This window comes from Cherax quadricarinatus, chromosome 39 (assembly GCF_038502225.1).
Source record: "Cherax quadricarinatus isolate ZL_2023a chromosome 39, ASM3850222v1, whole genome shotgun sequence".
In the NCBI taxonomy this organism is placed as follows: Eukaryota; Metazoa; Arthropoda; class Malacostraca; order Decapoda; family Parastacidae; genus Cherax; species Cherax quadricarinatus.
In genome coordinates, this window is record NC_091330.1 from 12,654,662 (window position 1) to 12,671,035 (window position 16,374).

General features: G+C 39.5%; 1 protein-coding gene across 14 annotated transcripts in view; it reads right to left on the reverse strand.

Moving 5' to 3' along the window:
- Window positions 1-16,374, reverse strand: part of Csk (C-terminal Src kinase) — a 457,260-nt gene that overhangs the window by 75,790 nt on the left and 365,096 nt on the right. For 13 of the 14 annotated variants that reach the window (XM_070092392.1, XM_070092386.1, XM_070092394.1 and 10 more), the window contains one exon: window positions 6,092-6,178. The exons of the other annotated variant lie outside the window; for it this stretch is intronic. In XM_070092392.1, coding sequence (XP_069948493.1) covers window positions 6,092-6,178 — 87 coding nt within the window. The remainder of the gene's footprint in view (window positions 1-6,091; window positions 6,179-16,374) is intronic. 14 annotated transcript variants of the gene reach the window in all.

The window sequence follows — 16,374 nt, forward strand, 5'->3', positions numbered from 1 at the left end:
TTCCCAAAATCTCTCTCTCTCCTCTACACTTCTCTCTTCTCCAGGTGCATACACGCTTATTATAACCCACTTTTCACATCCAATCTTTATTTTACTCCACATAATCCTTGAATTAATACATTTATAGTCCCTCTTTTCCTGCCATAGCTTATCCTTCAACATTATTGCTACTCCTTCTTTAGCTCTAACTCTATTTGAAACCCCTGACCTAATCCCATTTATTCCTCTCCACTGAAACTCTCCCACCCCCTTCAGCTTTGTTTCACTTAAAGCCAGGACATCCAGCTTCTTCTCATTCATAACATCCACAATCATCTCTTTCTTATCATCTGCACAACATCCACGCACATTCAGACTTCCCACTTTGACAATTTTCTTCTTCTTATTCTTTTTAGTAATCTTTACAGGAAAAGGGGTTACTAGCCCATTGTTCCCGGCATTTTAGTTGACTTTTACAACACGCATGGCTTACGGAGGAAAGATTCTTATTCCACTTCCCCATGGATATAAAAGGAAAATTAATAAGACCAAGAACTATTAAGATAAAATCAAAGAAAACTCAGATGAGTGTGTATAAATAAATGTGTACATGTATGTGTAGTGTGACCTAAGTGTAAGTAGAAGTAGCAAGACATGCCTGTAATCCTGCATATTTATGAGACAGACAAAAGACATCAGCAATCCTACCATCATGTAAAACAATCACAGGCTTTCGTTTTACACTCACTTGGCAGGACGGTAGTACCTCCCTGGGTGGTTGCTGTCTACCAACCTACTACCTATTAAGTTATTTTTATTAATTATTAATACAAAATATTCTGTAAAATGAATTGCTAAACCTAAGCAACCTAGTTGTCCAGTGTGTTCATTAATAATAAATCTGTAACGGAGGGACGGCAGGGTAGGGGTCATCCAAGGAAAGGTTGGAGGGAGGGGGGGGAGTAAAGGTTTTATGTGCAAGGAGGTGGAAGATACAGTGTTAGAAAGGAGTGGAGGCAAATGGTTTTTGGGACCTCATGAGCTGTTGGAGTGTGAGCAATGTAACATCCTGTGAAGGGATTCAGGGAAACCGGTTAGCTGGACTTGAGCCCTGGAGGTGGGAAGTATAGTGCCTGCACTCTAAAGCAAAGGTGGAGATATTTGCTGTTTGGAGGGGCATCTGAACTGTCATATCTGTGCACCTTTGACAAGAGAGTGATAATGTGAATGATGGTGAAAGTGTTTCTTTCCAATGTAATGTCCAATTAAACCATACCACGGGCGGGATTTGAACCCGTGGTCAGAGAGTCTCAAAACTCCACACCGTCGCGTTAGCCACTGGGCCAGCTAGCTTCAATAAGATTCATCCAACTAGGTGTATTTCTACACCATAGGAAGGTTAGCATAGGCACCACTGTGTCCACAAATGCAAGTTTTTACAGACGAATCTCCCGCTAGTATCGCCGTGACCAACTCTAGCTCAAGTCCCCTCAAAGCCGTCAACATGACTCACGAAGTTATAATGACACGACTGCAAACAAACCATACCACGGGCGGGATTTGACCTCTCGGTCAGAGAGTCTCAAAACTCCACACCGTCGCGTTAGCCACTGGGCCAGCTTGCTTCAATAAGATTCGTCCAACTAGGTGTATTTCAACACCATAGGAAGGTTAGCATAGGCACCACTGTGTCCACAAATGCAAGTTTTTACACACGAATCTCCCGCTAGCATGGCTGTGACGAACTCTAGCTCAAGTCCCCTCAAAGCCGTCAACATGACTCACGAAATTGTAATGACACGATTGCAAACAAACCATACCACGGGCGGGATTTGAACCCGCGGTCAGAGAGTCTCAAAATTCCAGACCATCACGTTAGCCACTGGGCCAGCTAGCTTCAATAAGATTTGTCCAACTAGGTGTATTTCTACACATGTTGACAGCTTTGAGGGGACTTGAGCTAGAGTTCGTCACGGCCATGCTAGCGGGAGATTCGTCTGCAAAAACTTGCATTTGTGGACACAGTGGTGCCTATGCTAACCTTCCTATGGTGTAGAAATACACCAAGATGGACGAATCTTATGGAAGCTAGCTGGCCCAGTGGCTAATGCGACAGTCTGGAGTTTTGAGACTCTCTGACCGTGGGTTCAAATCCCGCCCGTGGTATGGTTTGTTTGCAATCATGTCATTACGATTTTGTGAGTCATAATAGTCCAATTTTTCTTCACCTAACTTGTTTGATACTCTCAATAATAAATAAATAAATAAATAAAATATATAGTATATATATATACATATATATCTTTCTTTCAACACACCGGCCGTATCCCACCGAGGTGGGGTGGCCCAAAAAGAAAAACAAAAGTTTCTCTTTTTAAATTTAGTAATTTATACAAGAGAAGGAGTTACTAGCCCCTTGCCCCCGGCATTTTAGTCACATCTTACAACACGCATGGAGTACAGAGGAAGAATTCTCCTCTACTTCCCCATGGAAATAGGAGGAAATAAACGAGAACAAGAACTAGAAAGAAAATAGCAGAAAACCCAGAGGGGTCTGTATATACATGCTTGTATATGTATGTGTAGTGCGACCTAAGTGTAAGTAGAAGTAGCAAGATGTACCTGAAATCTTGCATGTTTATGAGACAGGAAAAAGGACACCAGCAATCCTATGATCATGTAAAACAATTACAGGCTTTCGTTTTACACTCACTTGGCAGGACGGTAGTACCTCCCTGGGCGGTTGCTATTTACCAACCTACTACCTATAATATACAGTGGACCCCTGGCATTCGATATTAATCCGTTCCTGAGAGCTCATCGTATGCCAAAATTATCGAAAGGCGAATTAATTTTCCCCATAAGAAATAATGGAAATCAAATTAATCCGTGCAAGACACCCAAAAGTATGAAAAAAAAAATTTTACCACATGAAATATTAAGTTTAATGCACACAAACTGAAGAAGACATGCACAGTTTGTAGTACTCTACTAACAATAGAATACCTGACACTTACCTTTAATGAAGATCTGGTGATGATTGATGGGATGGGAGGAGGAGAGAGTGTCGAACTTATTGTTTAGAAGGGGAATCCCCTACCATTAGGACTTGAGGTAGCAAGTCCTTTTCCGGGGTTACTTCCCTTCTTTTAATGCCACTAGGACCAGCTTGAGAGTCACTGGACCTCTGCCGCACAACAAATCTGTCCATAGAGGTCTGTACCTCCAGTTCCTTTAAGATTTGTCTAAAATGGGCCATAACACTGTCATTGTAATAGTCACCAGCACGGCTTGCAACAGCTGTGTTAGGGCGATTTTCATCCATAAAGGTTTGCAGTTCAACCCACTTTGCACACATTTCCTTAATTTTTGAAGTAGGCACAATGGATTCCACAACTGGTATAGGCTTCTCAGGGTTAGCCCCAAACCATTCAAAATCTTTCTTAATTTCCATACTAATTCTCACCCTTTTTACCACATGCAAAAAAAAAAAAAAAAAATTATATACAGTGGACCCCCGGTTAACGATATTTTTTCACTCCAGAAGTATGTTCAGGTGCCAGTACTGACTGAATTTGTTCCCATAAGAAATATTGTGAAGTAGATTAGTCCATTTCAGACCCCCAAACATACACGTACAAACGCACTTACATAAATACACTTACATAATTGGTAGCATTCGGAGGTAATTGTTATGCAGGGGTCCACTGTATGTATGTATATATGTGTGTGTGTGTATATATATATATATATATATATATATATATATATATATATATATATATATATATATATATATATATATATATATATATATATATATGAGAGAGTGGGTGAGATGTTATCAACAAATTTTTTTGAAAATAAGAACAAGTTTTGGAGTGAGATTAACAAGTTAAGGAAGCCTAGAGAACAAATGGATTTGTCAGTTAAAAATAGGAGAGGAGAGTTATTAAATGGAGAGTTAGAGGTATTGGGAAGATGGAGGGAATATTTTGAGGAATTGTTAAATGTTGATGAAGATAGGGAAGCTGTGATTTCGTGTATAGGGCAAGGAGGAACAACATCTTGTAGGAGTGAGGAAGAGCCAGTTGTGAGTGTGGGGGAAGTTCATGAGGCAGTAGGTAAAATGAAAGGGGGTAAGGCAGCTGGGATTGATGGGATAAAGATAGAACTGTTAAAAGCAGGTGGGGATATAGTTTTGGAGTGGTTGGTGCAATTATTTAATAAATGTATGGAAGAGGGTAAGGTACCTAGGGATTGGCAGAGAGCATGCATAGTTCCTTTGTATAAAGGCAAAGGGGATAAAAGAGAGTGCAAAAATTATAGGGGGATAAGTCTGTTGAGTATACCTGGCAAAGTGTATGGTAGAGTTATTATTGAAAGAATTAAGAGTAAGACGGAGAATAGGATAGCAGATGAACAAGGAGGCTTTAGGAAAGGTAGGGGGTGTGTGGACCAGGTGTTTACAGTGAAACATATAAGTGAACAGTATTTAGATAAGGCTAAAGAGGTCTTTGTGGCATTTATGGATTTGGAAAAGGCATATGACAGGGTGGATAGGGGGGCAATGTGGCAGATGTTGCAGGTGTATGGTGTAGGAGGTAGGTTACTGAAAGCAGTGAAGAGTTTTTACGAGGATAGTGAGGCTCAAGTTAGAGTATGTAGGAAAGAGGGAAATTATTTCCCAGTAAAAGTAGACCTTAGACAAGGATGTGTGATGTCACCGTGGTTGTTTAATATATTTATAGATGGGGTTGTAAGAGAAGTAAATGCGAGAGTCTTGGCAAGAGGCGTGGAGTTAAAAGATAAAGAATCACACATAAAGTGGGAGTTGTCACAGTTGCTCTTTGCTGATGACACTGTGCTCTTGGGAGATTCTGAAGAGAAGTTGCAGAGATTGGTGGATGAATTTGGTAGGGTGTGCAAAAGAAGAAAATTGAAAGTGAATACAGGAAAGAGTAAGGTTATGAGGATAACAAAAAGATTAGGTGATGAAAGATTGGATATCAGATTGGAGGGAGAGAGTATGGAGGAGGTGAATGTATTCAGATATTTGGGAGTGGACGTGTCAGCGGATGGGTCTATGAAAGATGAGGTGAATCATAGAATTGATGAGGGGAAAAGGGTGAGTGGTGCACTTAGGAGTCTGTGGAGACAAAGAACTTTGTCCTTGGAGGCAAAGAGGGGAATGTATGAGAGTATAGTTTTACCAACGCTCTTATATGGGTGTGAAGCACGGGTGATGAATGTTGCAGCGAGGAGAAGGCTGGAGGCAGTGGAGATGTCATGTCTGAGGGCAATGTGTGGTGTGAATATAATGCAGAGAATTCGTAGTTTGGAAGTTAGGAGGAGGTGCGGGATTACCAAAACTGTTGTCCAGAGGGCTGAGGAAGGGTTGTTGAGGTGGTTCGGACATGCAGAGAGAATGGAGCGAAACAGAATAACTTCAAGAGTGTATCAGTCTGTAGTGGAAGGAAGGTGGGGTAGGGGTTGGCCTAGGAAAGGTTGGAGGGAGGGGGTAAAGGAGGTTTTGTATGCGAGGGGCTTGGACTTCCAGCAGGCATGCGTGAGCGTGTTTGATAGGAGTGAATGGAGACAAATGGTTTTTAATACTTGACGTGCTGTTGGAGTGTGAGCAAAGTAACATTTATGAAGGGGTTCAGGGAAACCGGCAGGCCGGACTTGAGTCCTGGAGATGGGAAGTACAGTGCCTGCACTCTGAAGGAGGGGTGTTAATGTTGCAGTTTAAAAACTGTAGTGTAAAGCACCCTTCTGGCAAGACAGTGATGGAGTGAATGATGGTGAAAGTTTTTCTTTTTCGGGCCACCCTGCCTTGGTGGGAATCGGCCAGTGTGATAATAATAAAAAAAAAAAAATAATAATAATAATAATAATAATACCACTACTACTACTGTACCTTACTCTGAGCCTATATATACCCTCTGTGTCCATGTACTGTTTGTAACGGCTTGACAAAGCCCCTGGAGAGTGAAACGTTGCCACAATAAAAATGTCACATTAGCTGCACTTGTGTCCTTTTACTTTATATATTGTCGGTAATTCTACCAACATTATTACAATCTGTACTATCCTGGACATGGCTACTTACCTCAACAAGTTTTGTTAGATGTTCAAAATATTCCTCCTCATCAATGGTTAGCTTGTTATCTTTATATATAACTCTATAATGCTCAACCTGAAAATATACAAATAGTATACACTATATTAATAACCATTGAACCATGACCAATTTGGGAGATAACACTAAAATTTTTGTGCATTAATCTGTGTACAATATTTTAAAAGCACTGAGTTTGTAACTAGCATTTATTTCAGGAAAAATGTGTAAGATATATGACAAAAAGCTATAGAAATACAACCAAACCAGCATGTGGAATTCAACAAGGGTATTAATCCATAGTTCAAAAGTAATTTTGAAGCCTTGGGAACTAAAAATGCCTAGGCAATATCTTACTAAGAGACCATCCATACAAGAATGGGGAGCATTCAGTGGAACAAGTTATCAAAAAATAGGTGGGTTGAGGTGTTAAGGATAGATGATTTCTTAGAAAAAACGTGGACAACACACCACAACAAGTAAAAGCACATCGATGGAAAAGAATTGGTAATCCTATATTTTGTGTTAAGTTCCAATGGAATACTGTATTGTCATTTTACTTACATGTGTTGTGTGAAAGAGTGCAAGAATTGAAGGCCATTCTAAGATAGTTTGAAAATGAGAAGCTTGATGAAAATGACAATGACATAAAACAATTATATAATAGTGATAAAAAAAATGGAGATATAAGCAATGGTGTAGTGCTGCAGGAATGGTGTTCCCTTCTTTTTTGGAAGGTTAAACAGTTTTCTCTCATTACAGCATTTCACATACAATAAATTTGAACTTGCAAATCTCTATCATGAAATTTTAATTTCTACCCATAGAAGAAATATGAGGCAATGATACCCTATAAACTTTGAGGTATTGAAATTCTGCAGCACTGCCACACATCTTCTTAGGGGTATAATTATGGGAAGAAATAAATGGGATTAAGTCAGGAGTATCTGAGAGAGTTAGAGCTAAGGAAAGGGTAGCAATAACGTTGAAGGATCAGTTATGGAAGGAGAAGAGGGAATATAAATGTATAAATTCAAGGATTATGTGGATTAAAATAAGGGTAGGATGTAAAAAATGGGTCATAATAAGTGTGTATGCACCTGGAGAATAGAGGAGTGTAAAGGAGAGAGATTTTGGGAGATGTTAAGCGAGTGTGAAGGAACTTCTGAACCAAGTGAGAGAGTAATTGTGGTAGGAGACCTAAATGCTAAAGTAGGAGAAACATTTAAAGAGGGTGTGGTAGGTAAGTTTGGGGTGTCAGGTGTAAATGATAATAGGGGCCCTTTGATTGAACTTTGTACAGAAAGTAGTTTGGTTATAGGTACAGTGGACCCTCCCTTTTTGTTGGGCTCTCTTTTCATGAATTTCAGTTATTGTTGAATTTTTCGTAATAATACTGGCTCAGTTTTCATTACTTTCCTCCGTACTCATCAGTGGTACGGTACCTGTCTGAGTGCAGCACGCACATAAAGCCTTCCACACACGCATTTTGAGGCAGTGTCGCTTTGTTTCTTGGTGAGTAAACATTATCCTGTGAGGCCATAGGAATATTCTGTAATCATTATTTTTTGCACTTGTTTATTCAGTGTGACTGCTAAATAAGCCACCATAGGCCCAAAGAAAGCTGCTAGTGCCAATCCTTTGGTAAAGAAGGTGAGAAACATGGCAGAATTAAAGAAAAAGACTGTAGTAAAATACGAAAGCGGTGGTGTTAGAGGGTGGTAGCGATAATGGTAGAGGATGGTAGTGATGGTGGTAGAGGGTGGTAGTGATGGTGGTAGAGGGTGTTATTGATGGTGGTAGAGAGTGTTAGTGATGGTGGTAGAGAGTGGCTGTGATGGTGGTAGAGGGTGGTAGTGATTGTGGTAGAGGATGGTAGTAGTTGTGATGGTGGTAGAGGGTGGTAGTGGTTGTGATGGTCGTAGAGGGTGGTAGTGGTTGTGATGGTCGTAGAGGGTGGTAGTGATGGTGGTAGTGGTTGTGATAGTGGTCGTGATTGTGATGGTGGTAGAGGGTGGTAGAGAGGGTAGTAGAGAGGGTGGTAGTGATGGTGGTAGAGAGGGTGGTAGTGATAGGGGTAGAGAGTGGTAGTGGTTGTGATGGTGTTAGAGGGTGGTGGCAGAGGGTGGTAGTGATTGTGGTAGAGGGTAGAGCTGCAAGAGCTCTCTGGACAGTTTTTTTTTGTGCGACAGAGGTCCAGTGACTCTTAACCCTTTCAGGGTCCAAGGCCCAAATCTGGAGTCACGCACCAGTGTCCAAGAATTTAAAAAAAAAAAATTTGTTATTTTTTCTTATGAAATCGTAGAGAATCTTTTTGTGAAGGTAATAAAACAAAAAGTACGAAATTTGGTGGAAAATTGACGAAATTATGCTCTCGCGAATTTTGATGTGTCAGCGATATTTACGAATTGGCGATTTTGCCGACTTTGACTCCCATTTTAGGCCAATTACATTATTCCAATCAACCAAATTCTTAGCTATTTCACTAGTATTACTTCTATTCTATCGATTGAGCACAAGAAATTGCCAAGTCAACTGTTTCAACTACAAAATAAAGTGATCGGAAATTGTTAATTTGGCCAATTTAACACAAAGTTCAAAATATTCCAATTTCAAAATAGGGTCCAGAATGAACAATGTAGGTATTCCTGGCACTAAACTAACATTTCCTCTGTTCATTAGTTATGTTTTGAGGCTTTACAAATAAATTCCATTTTGATTTTTTATTCACATAATGAATTTTTATTCACACCAAAAAATAGAAGATTTACTGTTATGCAATACTGTAATGATTGTATAAATATCATCACCATATTTGTGAATGTATATTAGACCCACCAGCTGACGTGTATTAGACGTGTGAGGTCGTTTGTTTACTCTTGAATATCGGCAAAAATTTAACATTTCTGCTACTTTGAGCTCAGTTTCAAGCCATTTCCAGTGCTAAAACCAATCAAAATCATCTCTATTTCTGTAATATGTCTTCCATTCTATCAAATGAGACCAAGAAATCGCAAATACATCTATAAAAAACATACGAAAAAACACTGCAAAGTTGCTGTTTTAATCGAAAAATCATGATTTCATTTTTTTTCTCTCATTATACACAGTGTGCTGCAGGATCTGTTTTATGTGGTGCACACATACCACATAGATGTATTCTCTCATATCTAGGCCCAAATGTACCACTCACAGTTTATCAGAGTGAGCTGAGCTCATGGCGTAGATCTACGGTTTGGACCCTGAACGTAAAGCCGTAGATCTACGGGACGGACCCTGAAAGGGTTAAGTTGGTCCTAGTGCCATTAAAAAATGAAGAAGGGAAGTAACCCAGGATAAGGACTTGGTACTTGTAGTCTTTATGGAAGGGAATTTCCCTCCCAAACAATAATCAATCCTCCCTCTCCACTCCTCTCTGCCTTCCATACACCAACAAGAGTCTTCAGTAAAGGTAAATGTGATATTAAATGTTCATTTGTACATGTTATTAGTGCTTTATAACATATCTATCATTCTTTTCTTTATGTAAATCTATATTTAATCTCTAAAAACAATATTTTTTGTTAATACTTTTGGGAGTTTAGAACTAATTAATTGGATTTACATTATTTCTTATGGGAAAAATGGTTTCGGTTTTCATCAATTGCACATTTCATCAGACTCTCTGGAATGGATTAACCCTCTGACTGTCGCAAGCCCATTTCTGAAACTGTCATTCTATGTTGCAAAATTTTTTGGAAAAAAAAAATCTTTTGAAATGACAGAGAATCTTTTCCCAATGGTAATGACACCAAAAGTATGAAATTTGATCGAAAACTTATGGAATTATGAAGTTAGCAATCTCAGCAATATATACGCATTGGCAATTTCGCCGAATTTGAGCCCTATTTTCGGTCAATTCCATTGTTCCAGTCAACCAAACGCATAGCTTTTTCTTTAGAACTCCATTTTTTATATCAAGTGATTACAAGAAACCACCTATTTACTGATTTCAACTACCCAATTAAGTGATCAGAAATTGGCAATTTGGCCAATTTCATGCAAATTAAAAAAGATGCCAATTTCAAAATAGGGTCCAGAATAAACAATGCTGACATTCTTGGCACTAAAATAACATATCCTCTGTTCACTAGTCACGTCTCCAGTTCCCTCTTATATTGCTCTTGCTTTCTATTTTGATTTTTTATTCACACAAACAAAAGAAGATTTACTGTTATGCAGACTACTGAATTATTATAAAAATGGTATAAATAATATCAGTGCACTAGTGAAAGAATATAAGACTCCCCAGTTGAAGTGTACTGGACGCGTGGTGTGATTTGCTTACTCTTGACCACTAGTAAAAATCAAACATTTTCGCTACTTTGAGCTCAATTTCAAGGTCGTTTTCATTGTGAAACTAATCATAATCATCTCTATTTCTGTAACATCTTTCCCATTCTATCAAATGAGACCAAGAAAACGAGAATACAACTATAATTACTATACAAAAATACACCTCAAAGTCGGCATTTTAATCCAAAAACACGGTCGGAGTTTTTTTTTCTCATTATGCACTGTGCTGCAGGATTTTTTTTATACAGTGCACACTGACCACACAGATCCATTCTCTCACATGTGGACCTACCAGCTTTCTCCCACTTGATTTGAAGCCGCTAGAATTATTGAGTATATATACATCCGAAACACTGGCTCATAAGACGTACATATGCAGCCAAAACAGTCAAAGAGTTAATGACAAAAAGGGAGGGTCCACTTAATACATATTTTAAGAAAAAGAGGATAAATGAGTATACAAGATATGATGTAGGGTGTAATGAGAGTAATTTGTTGGACTACGCATTGGTAGATAAAAGACAGTTGGGTAAACTTCAAGATGTACATGTTTATAGAGGGGCCACAGATATATGAGATCACTTTTTAGTTGTAGCTACAGTGAGAGTAAACGGTAGCTGGGATACAAGGAAAATGGAAGCAACAGGTAAGAGAGAGGTGAAGGCTTATAAGATAAAGGAGGAGGCAGTTAGGGTAAGATATAAACAACTATTGGAGGATAGATGGGCTAGTGAGAGGATAGGCAATGGGGTGGAAGATGTATGGGGTAGGTTTCAAAATGTAGTGTTAGAGTGTTCAGCAGAAGTTTGTGGTTACAGGAAAATGGGTGTGGGAAGGAAGAAGAGCAACTGGTGGAATGATGATGAAGAAAGATTAGTAAGAGAGAAGAAGTTGGCATACGAGAGGTTTTTACAAAGTAGAAGTGATGCTAGGAGGGAGGAGTATATGGAGAGGAAAGGAGAGGTTAAGAGAGTGATGAAGTAATGTAAAATAAGAGCAAATCAGAGAGTCGGTGAGATGTTATCAATATATTTTGTTGAAAATAAGAAAAATTTTCGAAGTGAGATTAATAAGTTGAGGGAGCCTAGGGGAAGAATGGATTTGACTGTTGAAAGTAGGAAAGGAGAGTTATTAAATGGAGAGTTAGAGGTATCAGGAAGATGGAGGGAATATTTTGAGGAATTGTTAAATGTTGATGAAGACAGGGAAGCTGTGATTTCATGTACAGAGCAAGGAGGAATAACATCTTGTAGGAGTGAGGAGGAGCAAGTTGTGAGTGTGGGGAAAGTTCATGAGGCAGTGGGTAGAATGAAAGGGGGTAAGACAGCTGGGATTGATGGATAAAGATAGAAATGTTAAAAGCAGGTGGGGATATAGTTTTGGAGTGGTTGGTGCAATTATTTAATAAATATGTATGGAAGAGGGTAAGGTACCTAGGGATTGGCAGAGAGCATGCATAGTTCCTTTGTATAAAGGCAAAGGGGACAAAAGAGAGTGCAAAAATTATAGGGTGATAAGTCTGTTGAGTATACCTGGTAAAGTGTATGGTAGAGTTATTACTGAAAGAATTAAAAGTAAGACGGAGAATAGGATAGCAGATGAACAAGGAGGCTTTTGGAAAGGTAGGGGGTGTGTGGACCAGGTGTTTACAGTGAAACATATAAGTGAACAGTATTAAGATAAGGCTAAAGAGGTTTTTGTGGCATTTATGGATTTGGAAAAGGCATATGACAGGGTGGATAGGGGGGCAATGTGGCAGATGTTGCAGGTGTATGGTGTAGGAGGTAGGTTACTGAAAGTAGTGAAGAGTTTTTACGAGGATAGTGAGGCTCAAGTTAGAGTATGTAGGAAAGAGGGAGATTATTTCCCAGTAAAAGTAGGCCTTACACAAGGATGTGTGATGTCACTGTGGTTGTTTAATATATTTATAGATGGGGTTGTAAGAGAAGTAAATGTGAGGGTCTTGGCAAGAGGCGTGGAGTTAAAAGATAAAGAATCACACATAAAGTGGGAGTTGTCACAGTTGCTCTTTATTGATGACACTGCTCTTGGGAGATTCTGAAGAGAAGTTGCAGAGGTTGGTGGATGAATTTGGTAGGATATGCAAAAGAAGAAAATTAAAAGTGAATACAGTTACCCCCAGTAACGCATTTTCTCTTATGTTAGACTAGAGAAAATGTTATTCTTGCCGTCATTTGTACAAGTTATCTGGCTACCACATCTCATATTTATGTTTATTAATTCTATTGTGGGGTGTATTTATCATCTTTATATGTTATGTATCGTGTTTATTATATAATTTTGAAAAAATATCATGGATGGATTAATGAAAATGTGTATAGTATTAACATAATATACGACATTTAACCCTTTCAGGGTCCAAGGCCAAAATCTGAAGTCACGCACCAGTGTCCAAGAAATTTTGAAAAAAAAAAAAAAAATTATTTTTTCTTACAGAATTAAAGAGCATATTTTTGTGAAGGTAATAAAACAAAAAAAAAATAGAATCTGATCAGTACTTACCGAGATACAGTGCCAAGAAGTTTATAGAAAATGATGTAGTGGCGGCAACATCGACGAATTCCACATACACGTATTATATTATTTTGTTGTTTTAGTTGTTTTTTCTTTTCTTTTCCAATTTTTTTCTATTCCTACTAACATTTGGGGCCTGAGAGACCAATACTGTATATAATTGATATATATATACTCACTGTATTGAACACAATAACCGCACTAAAGTTATTATCATATTATTGTTTACCACTGTTCTTTATTACAATAAACATGCACAAATATTGTATAATACTAATGTTCTATCATATATTTACATATTTACAATCACTGGACATGGTATAGAACTGCTGGAGCTTGTGGAACTCCTTGAAACAAGGCACCATGCACAGAGGCACCTTACATTCCTCACACATAAACCGAGTGTCTTTGCGTCTTTGTTGCCGTAGTTTTGTTTGTGCACAGACAATGCATCTCTTCTGAGCAAATTTCTTTTGAGTTGAAGGAAGCTGTATTATGAAATGATCACCTTCTCTCCTCAAACGCTTGGGTATATTGTGATGAATTCGAGGACCATGTTGTATTGCAGGTGTTGTTACCTGGTACTTCATTATGAGTTGTCTGACAACAGACAAACAAAATTCACCATACGGTGGTCTGTTACCAGTCTTTATTTGGTACATATTATATGCATTCAGCATTGAAATGTCCATGAGATGGAAGAAAAGTTTCATGTACCACTTGTAACTCTTACGAACACAGTCAACAAAACCAATCTGCATGTCACACTTGTCAACCAAGCGCATGTTTTGTGTATAATCAATCACTGACACTGGTTTTCGAATATGTTCATTAGTCACTCGATCAACTTTGCCACTGTCTTGCATTTCATTACGGTGAATGGTTGTCAACAATGTGACATCTCGTTTGTCATGCCACCGTAATGCCATGATGTCATTGGCAGTAAACACCTGCACGACATCACCACGAACACCTGTGTTGAGCCTGGGCATATGTTTACAATTAGAACGCACTGTGCCACACACATCTGTCTTGTTCACTCGCATGAAATCACTGAGTAATGGGCTTGTGTACCAGTTATCGGTATATAATGTATGGCCCTTACCAAGATAAGGTGCCATCATGTTTCTCGCTACGTCACCTGAGATACCCAATAACATCTTGGTATCTTTCAATGTTTTACTACCCGTGTATACAACAATATCCAACACCAGGCCACTGTCACAATCACAGAGTACAAACAATTTTATACCAAAGCGGTTCCTCTTGCTCGGTATATACTGCTTGAATGACAGTCTACCTTTGAACAAAATCAAAGACTCGTCAATTACAAGATTCTTGAATGGATAAAAGTATATCCTGAACTTTTGTTTGAGATACATGAAAACATTTCTAATCTTGTATAACCTGTCACTTCTGTCAGGCCTGGTTTTGTCAGAGAAGTGCAACATACGTAACAGTAAGATAAACCTGTTCACTGGTATTATTTCACTGAAGGATGGGGTACAAATTAGCCGATCTGTGGACCAGTATGCTTTTATATTATGCTTATAGACGTGAGGCATAAGCATTATTGTTGCAAAAAGCAAATACATTTCTGCAACAGTCGTCTCTTTCCACCTGTGTAGTCTTGACTGTGGTGATAAGATCGTATTTGCCATGGTGTACTGAAAATACTTATTACTTTCCCTGGCAATAATTTCCATCAATGGCTGGTCAAAGAATAATTCAAAGAATTCCAGTTCATTGGCCGTGGTTCCAAGGGGACAGGTAGGTAGAATTCCACTTTGAGAGTCATCAAAGTGGTGAGGGCTGGGAACAAAATTGGGATTTTGCTGCCAATTCCAGATACGGTTTGCTGGTGGATACTGGACATCATAAGCTGGTTGTACGGGTGGTTGTGGTTGTGGCGAGCTGGTGGCTGACGCTCCGCTTTGTCCTTGAATTGACGAGTCAGCAGCGTGGGTCCCAGCGTGGCACAGTGAGTCACGCATGGCGGTGCCACTACCACCACCAGCACCACTAACACCATCCACTGATGCCTGTGGCCCATCCATGCCAAGTGTAGCCACATCATCCTCACTATCACTACCTAAAACGGGTGTAGGGCCACGGGATGTACTTCGGGATGTACTCCGGGATGTACTCCAGGATGTACTCCGTCCCCTGGGCACAGCATAGGGTACACTACCCGAGCGCATGCGGCGGCGAACATACCGACGCTTCACTGGTGAATATGTTTCCTCACTATCACTACTCGAATGATCGTCGAGCGCAATAAAATCACAATCCACGTCAGAATCATCGTCATTACTGAAGTCAGAGGCCTGGCCACGGGAAAATATTAGTTTTCTCTTACGTTTAGGAACACCCAACCGTGAGTCACGAGTGCCCACACCAGAGGTAGAAGGACGAGGATCGTCGGGGTTTTCTGCACTATTATCGATATCCTGGTCATTATTTTCGGTCACTAACTTATCAAAGCCGTAGAATTCGTCTTCATTTCCAATTCCATCAGTGTCAGAACTATCAGACAGGAAGAGGAGAGTCCCAATTTTCCGGGGAGTGAGAGCTGACTTGCGACGAGGCATGGTGAACAAGGGTGAATGAGCCGGCGTTCCCACAATGCTATGCAGGCGCCTAGATTTTTTGTTTATGGCGCACACCCACGGCGCAGACCCATTCTCTCACATGTAGGCCTATGAGCGCTTTCGCGCTAAATTTGACGGCGCTAGAATTTTGGCGTAGATCTACGGTTTGGACACTCACCGAAAAGCCGTAGATCTACGGGACGGACCCTGAAAGGGTTAATGAGACTCAGTGATTATTATTATAATTATTTTTTTTTTCAACAAGTCGGCCGTCTCCCACCTCAACAACCCCTCTTCTGCCCTCTGACTAATACTTTTATTAACTCCACACCTTTTCCTAATTTCCACACTCCGAATTTTCTGCATAATATTTACACCACACATTGCCCTTAGACAGGACATCTCCACTGCTTCCAACCGTCTCCTCGCTGCTGCATTTACCACCCAAGCTTCACACCCATATAAGAGTATTGGTACTACTATACTTTCATACATTCCCTTCTTTGCCTCCATAGATAACGTTTTTTGACTCCACATATACCTCAATGCACCACTCATCTTTTTTCCCTCATCAATTCTATGATTAACCTCATCCTTCATAAATCCATCTGCCGACACATCAACTCCCAAGTATCTGAAAACATTCACTTCTTCCATACTCCTCCTCCCCAATTTGATATCCAATTTTTCTTTATCTAAATCATTTGATACCCTCATCACCTTACTCTTTTCTATGTTCAGGTGTATGGCATAGGAGGTAGGTTACTGAAAGTAGTGAAGAGTTTTTACGAGGATAGTGAGGCTCAAGTTAGA